This window comes from Acipenser ruthenus, chromosome 4 (genome assembly GCF_902713425.1).
Source record: "Acipenser ruthenus chromosome 4, fAciRut3.2 maternal haplotype, whole genome shotgun sequence".
Lineage (NCBI taxonomy): Eukaryota > Metazoa > Chordata > Actinopteri > Acipenseriformes > Acipenseridae > Acipenser > Acipenser ruthenus.
In genome coordinates, this window is record NC_081192.1 from 83,690,808 (window position 1) to 83,709,077 (window position 18,270).

The 18,270-nt window shown below is 37.7% G+C and overlaps 1 protein-coding gene across 2 annotated transcripts in view; it reads left to right on the forward strand.

Annotated features, from left to right (window-relative positions):
- LOC117400666 (A disintegrin and metalloproteinase with thrombospondin motifs 16-like) overlaps nt 1–18,270 on the forward strand; it is an 80,426-nt gene that overhangs the window by 37,885 nt on the left and 24,271 nt on the right. For both annotated transcript variants that reach the window (XM_034000931.3, XM_059022952.1), the window contains 8 exons: nt 2,958–3,053; nt 3,452–3,600; nt 4,541–4,713; nt 5,902–6,032; nt 8,928–9,051; nt 9,479–9,723; nt 13,658–13,796; nt 17,187–17,313. In XM_034000931.3, coding sequence (XP_033856822.1) covers nt 2,958–3,053; nt 3,452–3,600; nt 4,541–4,713; nt 5,902–6,032; nt 8,928–9,051; nt 9,479–9,723; nt 13,658–13,796; nt 17,187–17,313 — 1,184 coding nt within the window. The remainder of the gene's footprint in view (nt 1–2,957; nt 3,054–3,451; nt 3,601–4,540; nt 4,714–5,901; nt 6,033–8,927; nt 9,052–9,478; nt 9,724–13,657; nt 13,797–17,186; nt 17,314–18,270) is intronic.

The window sequence follows — 18,270 nt, forward strand, 5'->3', positions numbered from 1 at the left end:
CCAGAAGTCAGGGGCAAGGGATCGTATAAAGGAGCGCCAGACTGGATGGCAAGGGTGGCGATCGGGGCTGTGGTGCAGGTGGGCTCCTCACCTCCTCCCCCTTGTCCCCTTGTCTGTAGCCAGCGGCTACATTATATATATATATATATATATATATATATATATATATATATTACAGTACTGTGCAAAAGTTTTAGGCAGGTGTGAAAAAATGCTGTAAAGTAAGAATACTTTCAAAAATAGACATGTTAATAGTTTATGTTTATCAATTAATTGCTGCCATTTTTCTGCACCCCAGTTCCTGTGTTTTCGTGCATAGTTGAGTCGCTTGGCCTTGTTTCCACGTCGGAGGAACGGCTTTTTGGCCGCAAGTCTTCCATGAAGGCCACTTCTGACCAGACTTCTCTGGACAGTAGATGGGTGTACCAGGGTCCCACTGTTTTCTGCCAATTCTGAGCTGATGGCACTGCTGGACATCTTCCGATTGTGAAAGGAAGTAAGCATGATGTATCTTTCATCTGCTACAGTAAGTTTCCTTGGCCGACCACTGCGTCTACGGTCCTCAACGTTGCCCATTTCTTTGTGCTTCTTCAAAAGAGCTTGGACAGCACATCTGGAAACCCCTGTCTGCCTTGAAATTTCTGCCTGGGAGAAACCTTGCTGATGCAGTATAACTACCTTGTGTCTTGTTGCTGTGCTCAGTCTTGCCATGGTGTATGACTTTTGACAGTAAACTGTCTTCAGCAACCTCACCTTGTTAGCTGAGTTTGGCTGTTCCTCACCCAGTTTTATTCCTCCTACACAGCTGTTTCTGTTTCAGTTAATTATTGTGTTTCAACCTACATATTGAATTGATGATCATTAGCACCTGTTTGGTATAATTGTTTAATCATACACCTGACTATATGCCTACAAAATCCCTGACTTTGTGCAAGTGTACCTAGAAGAATTGAAGCTGTTTTGAAGGCAAAGGGTGGTCACACCAAATATGGATTTGATTTAGATTTTTCTTCTGTTCACTCACTTTGCATTTAGTTAATTGATAAATATAATCCATTATAATCTATTTTACTTTACAGCATTTTTTCACACCTGCCTAAAACTTTTGCACAGTACTGTGTATATATATATATATATATATATATATATATATATATATATATATATATATATATATATATATATATATATATATATATTGTAAACGAGCCTTGCGGCTCGGGTTCGTTTTCAGAATAATTTAAACACCTGAGTTTGAAGACAGTATGAAGCAATTGCAAAGACAATAATTTTAATGGTATAAAATCAAGAAACCAATTAGAAAAATAATGTAACTGCACCTTGGAGTCACTAGCTTTTTTCCTGGTAGTTTAAACCATTATAATACCATCCTCTCTGAAAACATGCCTTTGCTCTATAAAATTAGGCTTTTTTAAAATGCTGCCACATCAGCTACTGATTTAGGAAGCAGCAACACATCTCCGCTTAATGAAAAACTGTGAGGTTTGCATCGCAACAGAAAATAAGCCACAGATGCTTAAATGCAGTGCTAGTCCTGATAGTAAAATACTGCACTATAATCACATATTAATTCAAAGGTCATTACACATAACACTGCACGGCAGTTAAACTAGTCACCCTCACGAGACGATCGCTTCTTAAGTATACTGTAGTAAAATAGGATTCTGCAGCCTTGAGTAAACGTAATCGTGATCATATAACAAGCTGCTTACCCACGAGGACTTGTTTTGATGTATTGCCCTCAGTGATTGAGCACCATTGACATCTGTATACTGTATTTAAACTGCTGATGGCTCACCTTTGGTAATTGTAATGCAGCTGAGGACAGTGTAAATTATCAGGCTGGAGTCTTGATTTACAGTTTTAAACCGGTATTAGTTTTATTTTTCTTACACTGCGGTGGCGAAACAACTGCTAATAAAAAAAAAAAAAAATAAACCTAGCTCTCAGCTGGAGCACTAACTAAACAGTACTTCGTGTGGAACAAACACTAGATCTCTTACTCGAGTTTTGGTTTCTTTTTGTTACTTCTGCTTCCTTACTCCTATATACCCCCATCACAAAGCTATCAGCTAAGCCATTTCTGTCAAGGTGTCATTAACTTTAACAAACAGTTAACCAATTGACTATTATCCATAATTCGTTAAGGAAAGCAGCTGTGGATTTTTTGTGGGCGTGCATACATGTGGGAACTCATGACATCAGCTACTGATTTAGGAAGCAGCAACACATGAACCACATAGGATACTCATGAACCACTTTAGTGCTTTGTCTTGGTTTTGCCAGGTACGGTTCCTGCAGAGTGACATGCATGGTTTCCTGCTACCATGCTTAAAATGATCTTATACAGTACATGTTATATCAGGCCTGTGGAGACTTGTGCTTGTGCCATTGTTGTGGCCACTTCTGTGCCCTTCATGCATTGACCATTTGGTATGATATCAGAACCAAGATTGTGGCAAAATTAAGCTGGATGCAACTCCATCCTAGTGGCCAGCATACAGAATTTGTTTCATCAAGACTGTAAGTGCAAATAATACATGAGGCAACCAGCAAGCAAACAATTACTTGAAAAAAGCAACTTCAGAAGGAGCCCTACGTTGATATGAGAACAAGATGAGATCTACTTTTACTATCTGTTTCAATGGTGCATATTGAAACTTACATTTTTCAGAATTACTAAATGCTTCACCCCTATTACCTATTCATAGCCTGTCAGCAGAGCAGAGAATGCTGAATGCATGGTGGCCTGGTAGCGACTTCAGCCTTCCCCCTCCCTTTGCTCATGTAACAAGAGCGTACCGGTAGTACTGTAATGGGGAAGGGGCTACAATTGCTATAAAATACAAAATCTGATAGTCAGTCTAGACGGCTTAGAAAAACAAATTGAACATTCTAATCAATAAATAGCCTTTTTGTTTTTGTTTTCGATGTAGGACATTTGCAAAGCATTGTGGTGCCACCAGGTTGGCAGAAAATGTGAGACCAAGTTCATGCCAGCTGCTGAGGGCACTGCTTGTGGGCCTGATATGGTGAGAATGAATCACAAGACTATTTATTTTCAAACAGCTCTTTGTTTACGTGAGTCTGTGCTTTCAGCTTTGGCATTTGGGTTAATGGGTGACAATTGACAACTATTTTGATGCTACTTTAGATACAAATCTACAATTTAGTCTAAAACCGCACTATGCAAAATATATTGTTGGTGTGTGCTGTTCATTTTAATTTGAAATAAGCTTTATTTGCATGACAGGATAATGCAGTTTTTGCCAAATAAATTAGTCAACACAAGTATTTAAATCAATGGCTTGATTTAAATTCTTTACAGTACAATAGTACATAATGGTAAACTGGCAAAAAAAGTACAATTGTAAAATGTCATCAACTTAGAAAACGTTATGTTTTATGTATTGGTACTGCTTTGTCCTAGTGGTGTCGCCGTGGTCAGTGTTTGAACCATGGAGATGAAGGCCCCCGCTCTGTTGATGGTCACTGGTCAGTCTGGTCAGGTTGGTCTAGTTGTTCAAGAAGCTGTGGAGCGGGGGTGACCTATCGAGAGCGGCACTGCAATAATCCAAGGTAATCTATGCCACCTCTATCCGTATCTAGCTCTGGGAGCCTATACCGTAAGTTACTGGAGTTTCTTGTAAACACCACAGAGTGTTCTGTAAGCCTTGAAGGTTCAAAGAAAAAAGACTTGAGGTGCATCACATACTGTCTATATTGTTTATATTTAAGTGCATATTTTTAGTTAGCTGCTGTGGTTAATTTTGAATCATCTTGTTCATATTTGACCTAATTTGCTGCAACCTTTTCATTGAGAATATTGCAAGGTGACAATAAAATACCAATATGTTTAGGATCTTTTGTCATTTTTTATAGTCTCGGCAGCCAAGATCCTATCAAGAAACAAACCAAATTAGTTAAAAATGGAGCCCAGCAGGAGGTACATTTTAGCCCTATTAGAGGGAATGTAATTGGCCTGCCAAGGGATTTAGTGCTTGAGTGCCTCAGGAAACACACCTGCAAGAGTTGCTTGCTATCTAAACATTAACCAAGACTTGTACAGGACACACAAAGATACATTAATATAATATAATATAATGCTGAGAGATGCAAGTCTGCCACTAATTGTTGTGTAACGTATATATTTTCCCCATGAACTACCTAGATGAATTTAATAATTAACCAACCCTCTATGCAGATTGTTATCTTTATGTCCTGTATGTCTTTGTACAGTATAAATATTGTTGTGTACACGGATAATGCTACACTACTTTATCCTTCTTGGGTTATTTATTAATTTCCTTCAACTTTCACCAAACAACCCGATAACGTGAGAACTTTTTTATTTTTCTAATAATATAATATAAATTATACTTTCCATATGTTAAAAATGCAAATTCAAAACAATATAAATATTGTTATGGTAAATAAACTACATTTTAGCTTATGCCTTCATAATCATTTTGTTGAACTACATTTCCATGTTTGCTCTTTTTTTCTTCTTCTTAACCAGGTCGATGTATGGTGGGAAGTTCTGTGAGGGCTCTTCTCGTGCATACAAACTTTGCAATGTTCATAACTGCCCTGTAGGCAGCATTGATTTCCGGGCCAAACAGTGTGCAGAATTCAACAGCAAGCAATTCAGGGGCTGGTATTACAAATGGAAGCCATTTACTCGAGTCGATGGTAGGTGTTCCTTTTTATTTTCCTGAAATCATCACAGACATTCTTAAACTGGATGTTGTTTAACTGTAGAAGGCAACTGCATATTCTTGTGTGCAAAACTGTAATATGCCTCCAAAAGGGTTATGTTGGCTCTTTGTTACAGGTTGATACTCCTAAATACAGCTTGTCTTCAAGTTATTATTATTATTATTATTTATTTCTTAGCAGACGCCCTTATCCAGGGCGACTTACAATTGTTACAAGATATCACATTATACATTATTTCACATTATAGAGATATCACATTATTTTTACATACAATTACCCATTTATACAGTTGGGTTTTTACTGGAGCAATCTAGGTAAAGTACCTTGCTCAAGGGTACAACAGCAGTGTCCCCCACCGGGGATTGAACCCACGACCGTCCAGTCAAGAGTCCACAGCCCTAACCACTACTCCACACTGCTGCCCTTAATAATAAGTTCCACTAGTGTGTCAAGTGCCACTGAAAAGGTCTTATGTTGCCTGCTTAGCATAGCATGAGGCTGTGTGGTCCAGTGGTTAAAGAAAAGGGCTTGTAACCAGAAGGTCCCCTGTTCAAATCCCGGCTCAGCCACTGACTCATTGTGTGACCCTGAGCAAGTCACTTAACCTCCTTGTGCTCCGTCTTTCGGGTGAGACGTAATTGTAAGTGACTCTGCAGCTGATGCATAGTTCACACACCCGAGTCTCTGTAAGTCGCCTTGGAGAAAGGCGTCTGCTAAATAAACAAATAATAATAATAATTCAGTTGCTGTGCCCCTATGGTATGAAATAATCTTTGGGGGAGGAAAAAAATAAAAAAGTTAGATACCATGGAAATTTGAAACCATTAACTGGAAGCGTGCATTGCATGTTGACTATGCCACTACTTAATGCCACTGAAACTACCACCTTCCTGGGCACTTTGTTGAAGCACGCTGGAGGGTATCAGGAGTCTGCACCAGGCAATCATGGACATTAGCTGCAAGTTACCGGCAGTAGATTAACTTCAACCAAAATGCCATATTTGTTTAACTGTGAAATCATTGGGGATAGCTCCTGACTTAATATTAGTAGTAATTGGGTTATGCAGGATATTATTATTGTTATTATTATTATTATTATTATTATTATTATTATTATTATTATTATTATTGTGTCTGGTTTTCTTTTTTTTTTAATCGCAGAGCAGGAGCTGTGTAAACTGTATTGTTCCGCAGAAGGCTTTGACTTCTTCTTCGCCCTCTCAAGTAAAGTCAAAGATGGTACTTCATGTTCAGAGAGCAGTTCAAATGTGTGCATTGACGGAGTATGTGAGGTAAAATAAAAAAATGAAAAAATAAAAAGATATATATATATATATATATATATATATATATATATAGATAGATAGATAGATAGATAGATAGATAGATAGTCAGATGGATAATAAAAAGAAAACTGCTGTGTACCAAAAGGAGCAAGATCAAACATAAAAAGGTAATGTAGTTACACAAAAATGTGAATACTGTGCACTCCATTTATAAGAATCACTGATATAAGAATCAACTGCATATAACCCACTGGGACCAAATTGTAAGAATCAAGCAATCCGCTTATAAGAATCATTTTGGGGCAAACTGACTACATGTAATACGGTACTGTGTCAAGTGCAATGACGTGTATAGCCAATAAAGCTGTTTTTGAATTTGAATTTGATCACACCTAGCGTGATTAGGCACATATGCAGCAGCATGGATAGTGCAATGATGCAGGAAACACTGCATTGTTTGTAATCAAAGGTGCATTGTGCAGCTATGTTTTGTGTATTCTCTGTTAGTGAACATTTGTTTCCATAAAGTGAATACACATTCATTGAATACATACTGAGTACAACAGTGTTATTGTGTGATATGCATGTAGAGGGAGTGGGATTGCGACGCGACGCAGTGAGGAGGAGGAGGGGGTGGGAGATTCCAGAGCTTTGCATCTCCGCTTAATGAAAAACTGTGAGGTTTGCATCGCAACAGAAAATAAATAAGCCACAGATGCTTAAATGCAGTGCTAGTCCTGACAGTAAAATACTGTACTATAATCTCATATTAATTCACCCTCGCTTCTCAAGTATACTGTAGTAAAATAGGATTCTGCAGCCTTGAGTAAACATAATCATGATCATATAACAAGCTGCTTACCCACGAGGACTTGTTTTGATGTATTGCCCTCAGTGATTGAGCACCATTGACATCTGTATACTGTATTTAAACTGCTGATGGCTCACCTTTGGTAATTGTAATGCAGCTGAGGACAGTGTAAATTATCAGGCTGGAGTCTTGATTTACAGTTTTAAACTGGTGTTGGTTTTATTTTTCTTACACTTTGTGGTGGCGAAACAACCGCTAATGAAAAAAACAAAATAAACCTAGCTCTCAGCTGGAGCACTAACTAAACAGTACTTCGTGTGGAACAAACACTAGATCTCTTACTCGAGTTTTGGTTTCTTTTTGTTACTTCTGCTTCCTTACGCCTCTATACCCCCGTCACAAAGCTATCAGCTAAGCCATTTCTGTCAAGGTGTCATTAACTTTAACAAACAGTTAACCAATTGACTATTATCCATAATTCGTTAAGGAAAGCAGCTGTGGATTTTTTGTGGGCGTGCATACATGTGGGAACTCGTGACATCTAGTGGTCAACCCATTACACTGCAGCCAGGGAACAAGCTCGTATCATTCTCATACTAAGTTTGATTCTGCACCACAGTAATCATATCGTTCTGCCTTTAAAAATCATCCGCTTATTAAAATCAAAACATCCGGGACAGATGTGATTCTTATAAACGGAGTGCAAAATATATATACTGCTGTGCAACAATTTACTCAAAGCCTCCACTAGCGTTTTCTACTATTATACCTTGACTTGCATAAGAAGGAAAAACATTGAGTGAAATAGCTTGCATCACTTGATTTTCAAGGTGTGGTATCCGAAGCATAATCAACAAGTACAGAGAAACATCATCTGTAATTGACAAACCCAGGACTGGAAGACCCAAAAAGCTGTCTAACAAAGATGAGCAATACTTGAAGATAATATCCTTAAGGAATAGAAAGACAACAAGCGTTGAATTGACGACAAAACTGGCAGAAGGCACAGGTGTCGTTGTCCATCAAATCAACAGTACTCTTGAAATCAGGACTTAATGGATGTGTTGCAGTAACAATACCTCTGTTAAGAAAGGGAAACAAGACTAAAAGGCTATAATATGCACAAGAACACAGAAATTGGACTATAGAACAATGGTCAAAGGTGCTTTGGACTGTTGATGGATGGACAATGACATCTGTGCCTTCCTGTCAGTTCTGTTGTCAATTCAACGCTTGTAAATTGTTGATGCTCATATTGCATCAGAGTAGAAAAATGCAACATGTCTAAGACTTTTGTACAGCAGTGTATATGTAATGTTATTTGAACAACATTATTAAATGCCAACTGTAGTACAGGCTACTTTTTAATCCCATATGCCTTCCTTTTTTCTTTTTTTTTTTGGAAATGGTGGTATTGTTCTTACTGTTTATCCAGTTTAGTATCTTCATTTAAAAATAAACCTTTCTGAACAAGGTCTTTATCACCAAGGACCATATATATATTATCACAAAAGCTATGATATTAAATATGGTTTGCAGCATCTAGTGTTTGCCCTTGGTTCAAATTACTTATTATTCATCATTATAATAATTGTGTTTTAACTACAATCTGTTGTGGATTTTTCTGCATTTAATAAATGCTCTCCTGTCACATTACATCAGCGCTTGGCAAGCAGCTTTGTTGAACATGACAAGAGTGGGGTGTTGAGACAAACAATTGTTTTACTGGGATTTAGTGAATGTAGAAGCCAGATTGTTACAGCCCATTAATCAGTGAAAGAGTGTTAAAACACCAAGACTTATTAAGGGTGGAGTAAAGTCAAGTTATGTTAACAAGCAATCCAGGTCTGTTTGTTATGAATAAAGGTGTAAAGTGCACCTCTAACAAGTGGTAAACAAGCATTTAAAGACATTTTCTTAAACAATGTGCTTTTGAAAGTAAGCTGTGGGTTAGCAAGGAGTACTATGCAATGTATTTTGTATCAGTTTCATGTTTTTTATGTCGCATTTAAGAAGCCCAGCTGAAATGTATTTCTCTGTATTTGTCTGACTCTCATGCTTTATGAAATGTTAATGTTCCTTTCTTGCAGCTTGTTGGCTGTGACCGTGTGCTGGGCTCCAGCGCTGTGCTGGATGTCTGTGGTGTCTGCAAAGGCAACAACTCAACTTGTGAAATATCCACAGGCCAATACAACAAACAGCATTACACACATCGTGAGTACTATATGCACACTTAGATATTACTTTACATACTGTATATGGCAAATCCACATGTTGGCTCTGAATGTAAAACAGGTAGCCAGAACAACTGACGTGGTTTGAAATAGATATGTTATTCATCAAGCAACCTTTAAAAATAAACACCTTGGATGAAAACAAATCATATCCCTTATAAAAATGTTTTAAGGTAATTCTGTGGTTTTCCAATTTTTAACTATGCTTTTCCCAAAATTGCATGGTGCTTTACACTGCTTTACCACTATGTGTTATTATTTTAAGGATATTGTATACAATTGGCTGGTGAATAAATTAATACTTATAGCAGTTTTTTGTTTTACTCGGACTCAGGACAAAATATAATTTCAGGTACCATTTTAATGTGTTTTCTAATGGTTTGAAATACCTGACCTTCTCTTAATAGAATACCACAGTGTAGTAACCATTCCAGCAGGGGCCCGCAGCATTCGCGTGTATGAAATGAACAGCTCCAGCTCCTACTTGGCGGTGAGAAACTCCTATCACAAGTACTACCTCAATGGGTACTGGACTGTAGACTGGCCTGGCAGGCACACGTTTTCAGGGACTGTGTTCGAATACAAGAGGCCGTACAGTCGACCTGAGAGCCTCACGGCCACAGGACCTACAAACGAGACTTTAGTGGTAGAGGTATGTGTTTTATGTTACTTATAAAACCATTTTTTTATATTAATAACAGCAACGTTCACAGCAATCCAAATCGGGGCTGCTGTAAGGTTTTCACTGTACCTTTGATTTATAGTTTGTCATATTGTGTTTAATTTTGAGTGTTTGTACAGTCTTGTACCGTCCAATGTGCGCTACTATTGCTGGTAGCTTCACATGACATTATTGTTTACTTTTGGTTTGTGTTTATTAATTAAATCTCTCTACCTCAGTCTCTTGTGTGTTCTCCTCGGCCGCCTGAGACAAGTATACCAGGACACTACTACAATGTCTTTTTTGGAAAGCATGACATTTTGCAGGTCACTTTAATTGTGACTTTGCAGGTCGATTAATTGTGACTTTAATTATGTTTCTGTGCACTTTTATTAAAAACAGCTTTCAACTTATTTTTAGAAAATAACGATAGTTTGGGATGGCATGATCATGCATTATTAAATGAGTTGGCCTTCTGATAGTGATCACCATTGGGAAACATTAAGCAATGGGCTTTGTGACACAGGGAAAAAAAGAGTCTATAGAAGACTGGTGGCAACACAGTAATTAAAATACTTTTATTTCCTCTCTAAGAACAAAGTTCAAAAGTCACATTGACAAACAACCCATTTATCACAGTACTGCTTTTATTTTCACAAAAGCCTGTTCAGCATTTGGGCACAACACCTGCAGGAGAACTGTCCCTTTTAAACAAGAGCCATGTTTTACTAGTTTCTTCAATTATTTCTGTTTAATCGCTGTTATGGTGTGTTGACAAAGGGACGTATCGAGGTAGAGGATGAATACAAATTGGCTTGTTTTGGTTTCCAGTGCAGGAAATGATTTTCTTTTTGCAGTTAAAATATATTGTGAATATGAAGCCCCTTGTTGTAGTAGTGGATCCCTGTAGGTTCAGCATCCTGTAAGCTGTGTATATAGTACTGTAAATCTAAATGAAATCTATGAATTTGACTATTCAGTGGTTTGATGGCGAAAAGACCTTAATTCTATTGAACATCGGTTGGGGGTGTTGGGCAGGAGGATATATATATATATATATATATATATATATATATATATATATGCTGGGGTGCCTTGGAAGATTAAGCATGGTTCTGAAAGGTTAACTACCCTTATGACTCAAGAGGAAAGTCTTTGACCAATGCATGCTGCCAGGGCTAAGTTACGGATGCAGAGCCTGGACCCTTAATGCAAAATTGACTTAAAAATTACAAATGACTCAACGGAGTATGGAAAGATGCATGCTGGGAATAACAAGAAGAGACAGGAATGAATGCATAAGAGCACAAACAAAAGTATGCAATGTAATTATAAGAGCGAAAAAACTGAAATGGCAGTGGGTCGGACATGTAGCAAGAAGAACAGACCATCGCTGGACCAAGGAGATACTGGACTGGATCTCAAGAGATATAAAGCCACCAAGAAGACCACCTCCAGGAAGATGGCAAGATGAAATTAGGAAACACGCTAGAGCAATGTGGATGAGGGATGCAGCAGACAGGCTTTTGTAGAAGAATCTTGGGGAGGCCCTCATCCCACAGTGGATTGAAAAAGGCTGAAGATGAGGAGGATGATGATGATATATAAAACACTGCAGGAGGTATAGAGGAGGATTGGAAAAAGTGTCAAACTTCTTAGCATTCTAATAGTCCTTAATTTAAAACACATTTATATCACACCACTTAAAAGTTTGCTTGAATGTCCCCATAGAAAAAGGAAATAATACAGGTCCTGTATTTTTTGACTGAATCTCCCCCTTAGAGTACAATACAATTTTTTTGGAGCAGGTTATATATTCACTCGCAAACAATGTTAGGTTTCCATACTGTACAAATCCATTCAAAGATACAATCCACAAACAAAGTCAAAGAAAACACAGAGTGAGTGATGCAGGAACAAATTGTGACTGATTGACCCCTGCGGTGTAAATGAGGCAATGCATCAGGTCTGTAACTGACTCTTTTTTGTACAGTGTGTAAGATCTAGGACTAATAGCACATGACACTGAGACTGTGCCAAGCCTCTGCCTGAGCACTGATTTGCCTTAGCTTTTTGATTTCCGTGTCTTCATTAGGATCACTTGCTTTTGTCAGAACCCACTAACAAGCAATGACCATAATTTAATGCCCATGGTTTAATATGTGTATACTCTTTATATCTCTCCCTAATGATGTTAGCACTAGGCTTGAGTGCCAACATAATTAAGGGTAGGGTAGCATGACCTCGAACTTCCACATACACTTTCATTATTGCTTTATTATCTTCTGTCTTGTTTAGATTTAATCTAATTTAGATTAAATGAGATATGCTCGTGCACATGTGATCTCTTCCTGTTTCTCTTTAAAAGAATGTCTTTGTTATTGTGATGATCATAGATTTTAACAGAAACCATGTGTCAGAGGGCTTGTGTCCCTAAGTGTCATAATCATTCAAGTTTAATGTTGTGGTACATTGCCAGAGGACTTGGATTATATATAGCTGTCAGTAAGATATAATGCTATTAGCTTCACTTGTATCTGAAAGTAATGTTTAACTATGCATTTGGGAGTAGAGGTAGGTGGTTCTGTTATGTCATCTGCTTTACCTTTATCTTGCATGTAACTATGTTAAACATAAGATTTTTATTTTTTAAAAGCCTTATATTTCAGCTTATGTGGGTGGTCAGACTTTATAGAGTAGATATTCAATTACAGCAATTAGGCAGCTTTGGGATTTCTGTTAGTAGTGTACTTGAAGATTCAGTGGGTTAAAAATAATAACAAAACTAAAACATATGGAAAACAGAACACAGCACACAGCACAACTGTGTGTACTGTCAGGAACATTTCTCATTTAGTTCACAGGCTTGTATGAGAAAGCTTGTGTGCCTATAATGCCACTACGATTTAAGGGAATGTAAACAGACTGTTAAGTCAACAAGGTCTAATGACTTAGTTCCATAATGGTAAAATATGTGTGAATATTGTGAACAGCCATAGGAACAGGAATAAAATATTCTTGTAAATGGAAAATGATTATGTGGCATACACTGCTCTCTTTTTATATAGAGAATAAGTCATCATGGTAACATTTTATTATGTTTATTTATTTTATTATTATTTATTTCTTAGCAGACGTCCTTATCCAGGGCGACTTACAATTGTTACAAGATATCACATTATTTTTACATACAATTACATTATTTTTTACGCACAATTACCCATTTATACAGTTGGGTTTTTACTGGAGCAATCTAGGTAAAGTACCTTGCTCAAGGGTACAGCAGCAGTGTCCATCACCTGGGATTGAACCCACGACTCTCCAGTCAAGACTCCAGAGCCCTAACCACTACTCCACACTGCTGCCCATAACCAATATGTGGAGACATGCTGAAATTAGTTTACATTCCCAGTGTTTTTTTTATATTTTTATTTTTATTATTCACCAGGGAAGTGTGGTAATTTCAGCATAACTTCATGGCCCATAGTGATTTATTCTCCTTATAAAATGTCTCAATGTTTATTTTTTTTTAAAGGAAAAAAAAAAGAAAACACAGATTTGTATACATTTAAATTGAATGTATCATTTTTATTTGGCTTTAGACTGACGCTATTTGATGGATGAAACATCAGCATACTCATTAGTATTGAAAACAGGTATTTTATATACGATAGACTTGCATTTCCAAATGTGGTCCCCCTCATTCAGACAACCCACGACAAGCCAGCACCATTACTGTAAAGTCCATGCAGATTTTACCCTGTTTTTAAATGTATGCATTTTTATTTTTATTTTTTTAAATGTCATTTTGATGTGCTAGATTACAGGGACGAAACATTAGATTAATAAATTAAGAAAAAAAAGAAGACTTGAAAGAGATCAAACATTAAAAACCACCTTCTGATAATATGTTTTTACCATGCAGATTCTCCTTCAAGGCAGAAATCCAGGGGTTGGTTGGGAATACGCTCTTCCAAAACCAGATGGTGATAAGATGAGGTTACCAAAGCACAACTACACATGGGCCATAGTCCGATCTGAGTGCTCAGTGTCCTGTGGGGGAGGTACTGTCTTTGGACCAGCATTTTAAATAAATATATCATGGTATCTGGCATTGGCACAGATTTTTTTAACTGAAGTATTAGGGAATATGCTGAAAAACTATGCATTGTTAATGTTCATGCACTCCAAAACGCTGTAGATATGAATAACAATATAATATTGCTAGCTTCAATTACGCATTTAAGAATCTGGTTTAAACAAGGCACCAGACTGCTCAAGTAAATAGTTTGAGGACATAATTGGAACAATGTCTGGAACTACAGCTTCACTACTGCTTGGAACTTTCAGAGGGTTATTTTAGAGATCCCCATCAGAATCCAGAATTACAGGTTGACTTGTAAGTCATGCTCCCTTCTGAAGTCCTTAGGGCATCCACGGGAGGCAGAAGGGTTGAAGAACCTAAACAATATTGTTTGAAAATAATCACCTGTATTAGTACTTTGTTAAATTTAGCTGCAGGCCAGAGTGGAAAGGTCCCATCATTACCTGTAACAATGATCTGTGGCCCTTTTCTTCCCCTATGGAGGGCTGTGGCGAAGTGGTTAACTGTGTGCAGGTGCAGGAATACAGCAGTGATCAATGAACAGATAGACAACGATAATCCAGGTGCAATGTTATTTTATTTTTAAATCCAATGGTCTGATGACACAACAACACAGTAAATAATAATGGTGATAACAATACAGCAGCGTGTATTGCTTTATTGTAATCCACAGGTTGGTCCAGAAATAATAATAGTCCCGTACTTAAACACCCACACGTAACACAAAACACATACACAAGTCCACAGTACGTGTTAAAGTGCTTGTGGTGTATTTACAGTTTATTTGTGAAACAGTGCAGTGATGTCCGGGTAAGTGCTGACCTTTGGCGACAGCTCCGGATCATTCAGCCGTCTAATAATAACAAACAGTGTATTTTTTTTAGACGCAACAGAACCAAAACAAGATAATCATGAGAATAATTCTCCAATTCTCATTCCGGTTCACCATTACCCATACAAAGGAACAGATCACTTCGCTCCATCCCCTTTTTGTACCATCAATCATGACCCCTTGGTTAACGAGTGCAACAGCTCGTCCATTCCACAGCTGCCACATCGTTTCCCTTCCGGTTCAATGATTTAGTGTACCGGAGCTCCGCCCCCTTTTTAGATGACCAACTTCCACCTAACCCTGGGAATGAATTGTCTGGCCAGCCAGTCCAGGGCACTCTGATCTCTTTACACAGCGCCCTCACAGGTCGGAAGGGAGATGTCTCAACAAGAATAATTTTGTCTCTGTCACAAGGGCCAATAATTACGAAGGTCTTCAAAGCTTATGGGAGTTGCCTGAGGTCCAACGGAACATGATGAACAAAGCCAAAATAAGTAAATTCACTTCGCCTTGCAGGCCGTAGACCTTTCAACAACCTTTGGACACAGGCTGTCAACACCTGTGTTCAATTTAAAGCAACAGATACAAATGGCAAACTAGAATGGCTTTTTTCAGGGCATTCGTTCAGAATGTTGACCCTGATGCTCTGATGCTAGTCTGTAACTCTCTACAACAAGGTCAACTGGGTATAATCTACTGGACTGTTAATTTTATAAATATTACAAATACTTCTCATGATTATTAGGATCCTGGGTATGTGTATGAACTGTTTTTCTTTGTGCTGTAATACAGTGGTGATTGGTCCTAAATGCATGTTTTAAAAATATTGCTTTCCTTTATGTACAAAATGCAGAACTTTGGGGGCCATCTTTATCAGGTCTTTTCTCTAAAGGGAAACTTGTGAGACTGATCAGAAGATGTTTAATTTAAGGACATGCAAGTTTGCCTGACTGTTTTAATATTAGTTTTGTAACCTTAGAAAACTGTTAAAATGGTACATGTAAAGCAAGCAAAATTATATGATAGAAAACAAAAACACAAAAATACTGTAAGAGTTTTAGGTTTACTGTTTGATTCATTAACACCTTTTGAGTCGTTTGAGTTGATGGTCTCGAAACCATTCTAAAGCTACTTCTAATCCCCGCTGTGTGAAAATTGTGCAGCATAGGCATAGTCACTTAGACAGTATGTTTAAACAAGCATGTCTTCGTACTGTACCAGAAAAAACCCTCCATCCTCCAATATTTACATTTTAAATATTGAAACTAGTTTATTATAGCATTATTTTAATGTATTTGGTGTGTACCAGACTAGACATGATTGCAGACCAAAGGAATTAAAACGCTCCTGTTACGGGAATCAGATTTCCAATTATTAAGTCACTCCGAGTCCCTGCAGTAGTAGCGTTTTGACCTTAGTTCTTATTTCAAAAACAGAAGGACAGAATTCCCCTGCATTGCATCATCAGTGTGCTTTAGTGATCAATGGACATGAAGGATACATTCTTCATGAAGATTAAATGGTGGAATAGTTTTATTTTCATTTAATACTGTAGCTGTCAGGTTGAATCTGTGCACTGAAGTTATGTCCATCCTCTGTCCTCTGTGTCTTAGCAAGGTTTCAGACTGTTTTGAATGTGCCTTGGCTTGGTGGTCGACTTTCTCTGTGACAGATTCTCACAGAAGAGAAGGCAGGGTAGCACAAGTGGAAATACTACACATTTCTTCAGCCTTCACTTTGGGGATTTGGTACCAGTCTGTCCACGGAAATAAAATAATTGAGTTCCAGAGGTTTTATCTAAAGTTGACACCTCACAAAGATGTTATAAAACATGTGTGGTGATTTATTTTAAGTTATGTCTCTAACAGTAGAGTTAAACAAAAAGATCACAATATGTGATAGCGTATTGCTGTTGTGTACTATTGTGAAGCCAGGCCCCTTGCTTATTAAAGTGGCTGTGTCTTAAGTAGGGTGTTGATTGAGTGTGTAATGGTTGTGCTGTTTGCCTAGTGCAGAACTTTAACCTTTACTGTAATTTACCACACACTGTTCAAAACAAAATGCTTCATTGTGTAAACAGTGTTATTTAACCAATGATACAGAAGGAATTAGTTGTGATTTTTAAACCACTTTTGGTCAGTAATGGGTCTGGGCTGGAAGCTTCCAATTTGTTTACAAGGTAGATGGCTAATTCTAATGATCCTAGTTTACTTTAGGTACCTGCACTAAATCAAAACGACTCAATCAGTAGGTGTATTTAGTAGTAAATTCACTGAAGGCATGTATGTACAGCTGTTTTGGGGCAGATTGACAATGTAAACCTTTTACCTCTGTCTCCTGTATCCTGTGTAAGAGGATGACCGAGATAAGTAAATTAATCAGTCTGATTGACATTATAAGAGTGATCTTCAATTGACTAAAAACAGATCAATAGTTTTAAGACTATTTAACAGATTTAAAATCATTCTTCTCATTATGATATGTTGGTAATATATAATTTTGTGTTATTCAATGCAGGCCAGATGACCACGAAAGCAGCTTGTTACCGCAACTTACATATGCAAGTGAGCCTGTCCTTCTGTAACCCCAAGTCTCGGCCTATGACTGGACTGGTCTCCTGTAACGCACAGGCTTGCCCTCCGAGGTATGAAAGAAGCATGTTCAGCAGCATATTGGCAGTAGGGTCTTTACATTGCAAGTGGGGGAAAAATCCAGAGCAGTTGGTGCTGGCATGTTGAATGCGATTCATGAGAAACAGAAAAATCCACAGTTTCAGTAAACAGGTTGTTATCACATTTCCTACTAGGAGTTCATTGCATTTGTAATGTCTCATTTTTGTTTCACCTTTGCCCTCAAATTTCTCCTAGTAAGAAAACGTGACATGGTTGCTTATATTAAATCACATATCCACCTCTCTTGGAATACACCATTAGCCATATTGTGTATAATTATGGTTAAGGCTACGATTTTGGCAGTCGTTTTTTGGGCATTTCATGGGCGAGGTGCGGCAAAAAAACAAGAATTCACGGAAAATTCACCAAATAATGTAGTTTCAGCTACATCAACATACACAAGAGCTTTTAAATAGTACACCAAAACCAAAAGGGTGTGTGGTCCAGTGGCTAAAGAAAAGGGCTTGTAACCAGGAGTCCCCTGTTCAAATCCTGGCTTACTCACAGACTCACTGTGTGACCCTGAACAAGTCACTTAGCCTCCTTTCAGGTGAGATGTTCTTGTAAGTGACTGCAGCTGATGCATAGTTTACACACCCTAGTCTCTGTAACTTGTCTTGGATAAAGGCGTCTGCTTAATAAACTAATAATAATAATAATAATATAAAGACTATTGCTTTTTACAACTGACCAGTTTAAATGTTACTTTAGATTACAAAACTTACAGTTTGTACTTAAGACTCAGACATAATTTCTGGTCGGAGTCGTGGCTCTCTGACCCAGTGTTGCCAACTTTTCAAATCTGAAAGTCACCAGATCGGCCTCGGGAAGTCGCTATTTTAAAGCAAAAGTCACCAAACAATCATAGCACATAGACACACCAACAACTACACATAGTAATGCAGTAGTGTAGTCCTAAATCAAGAAGT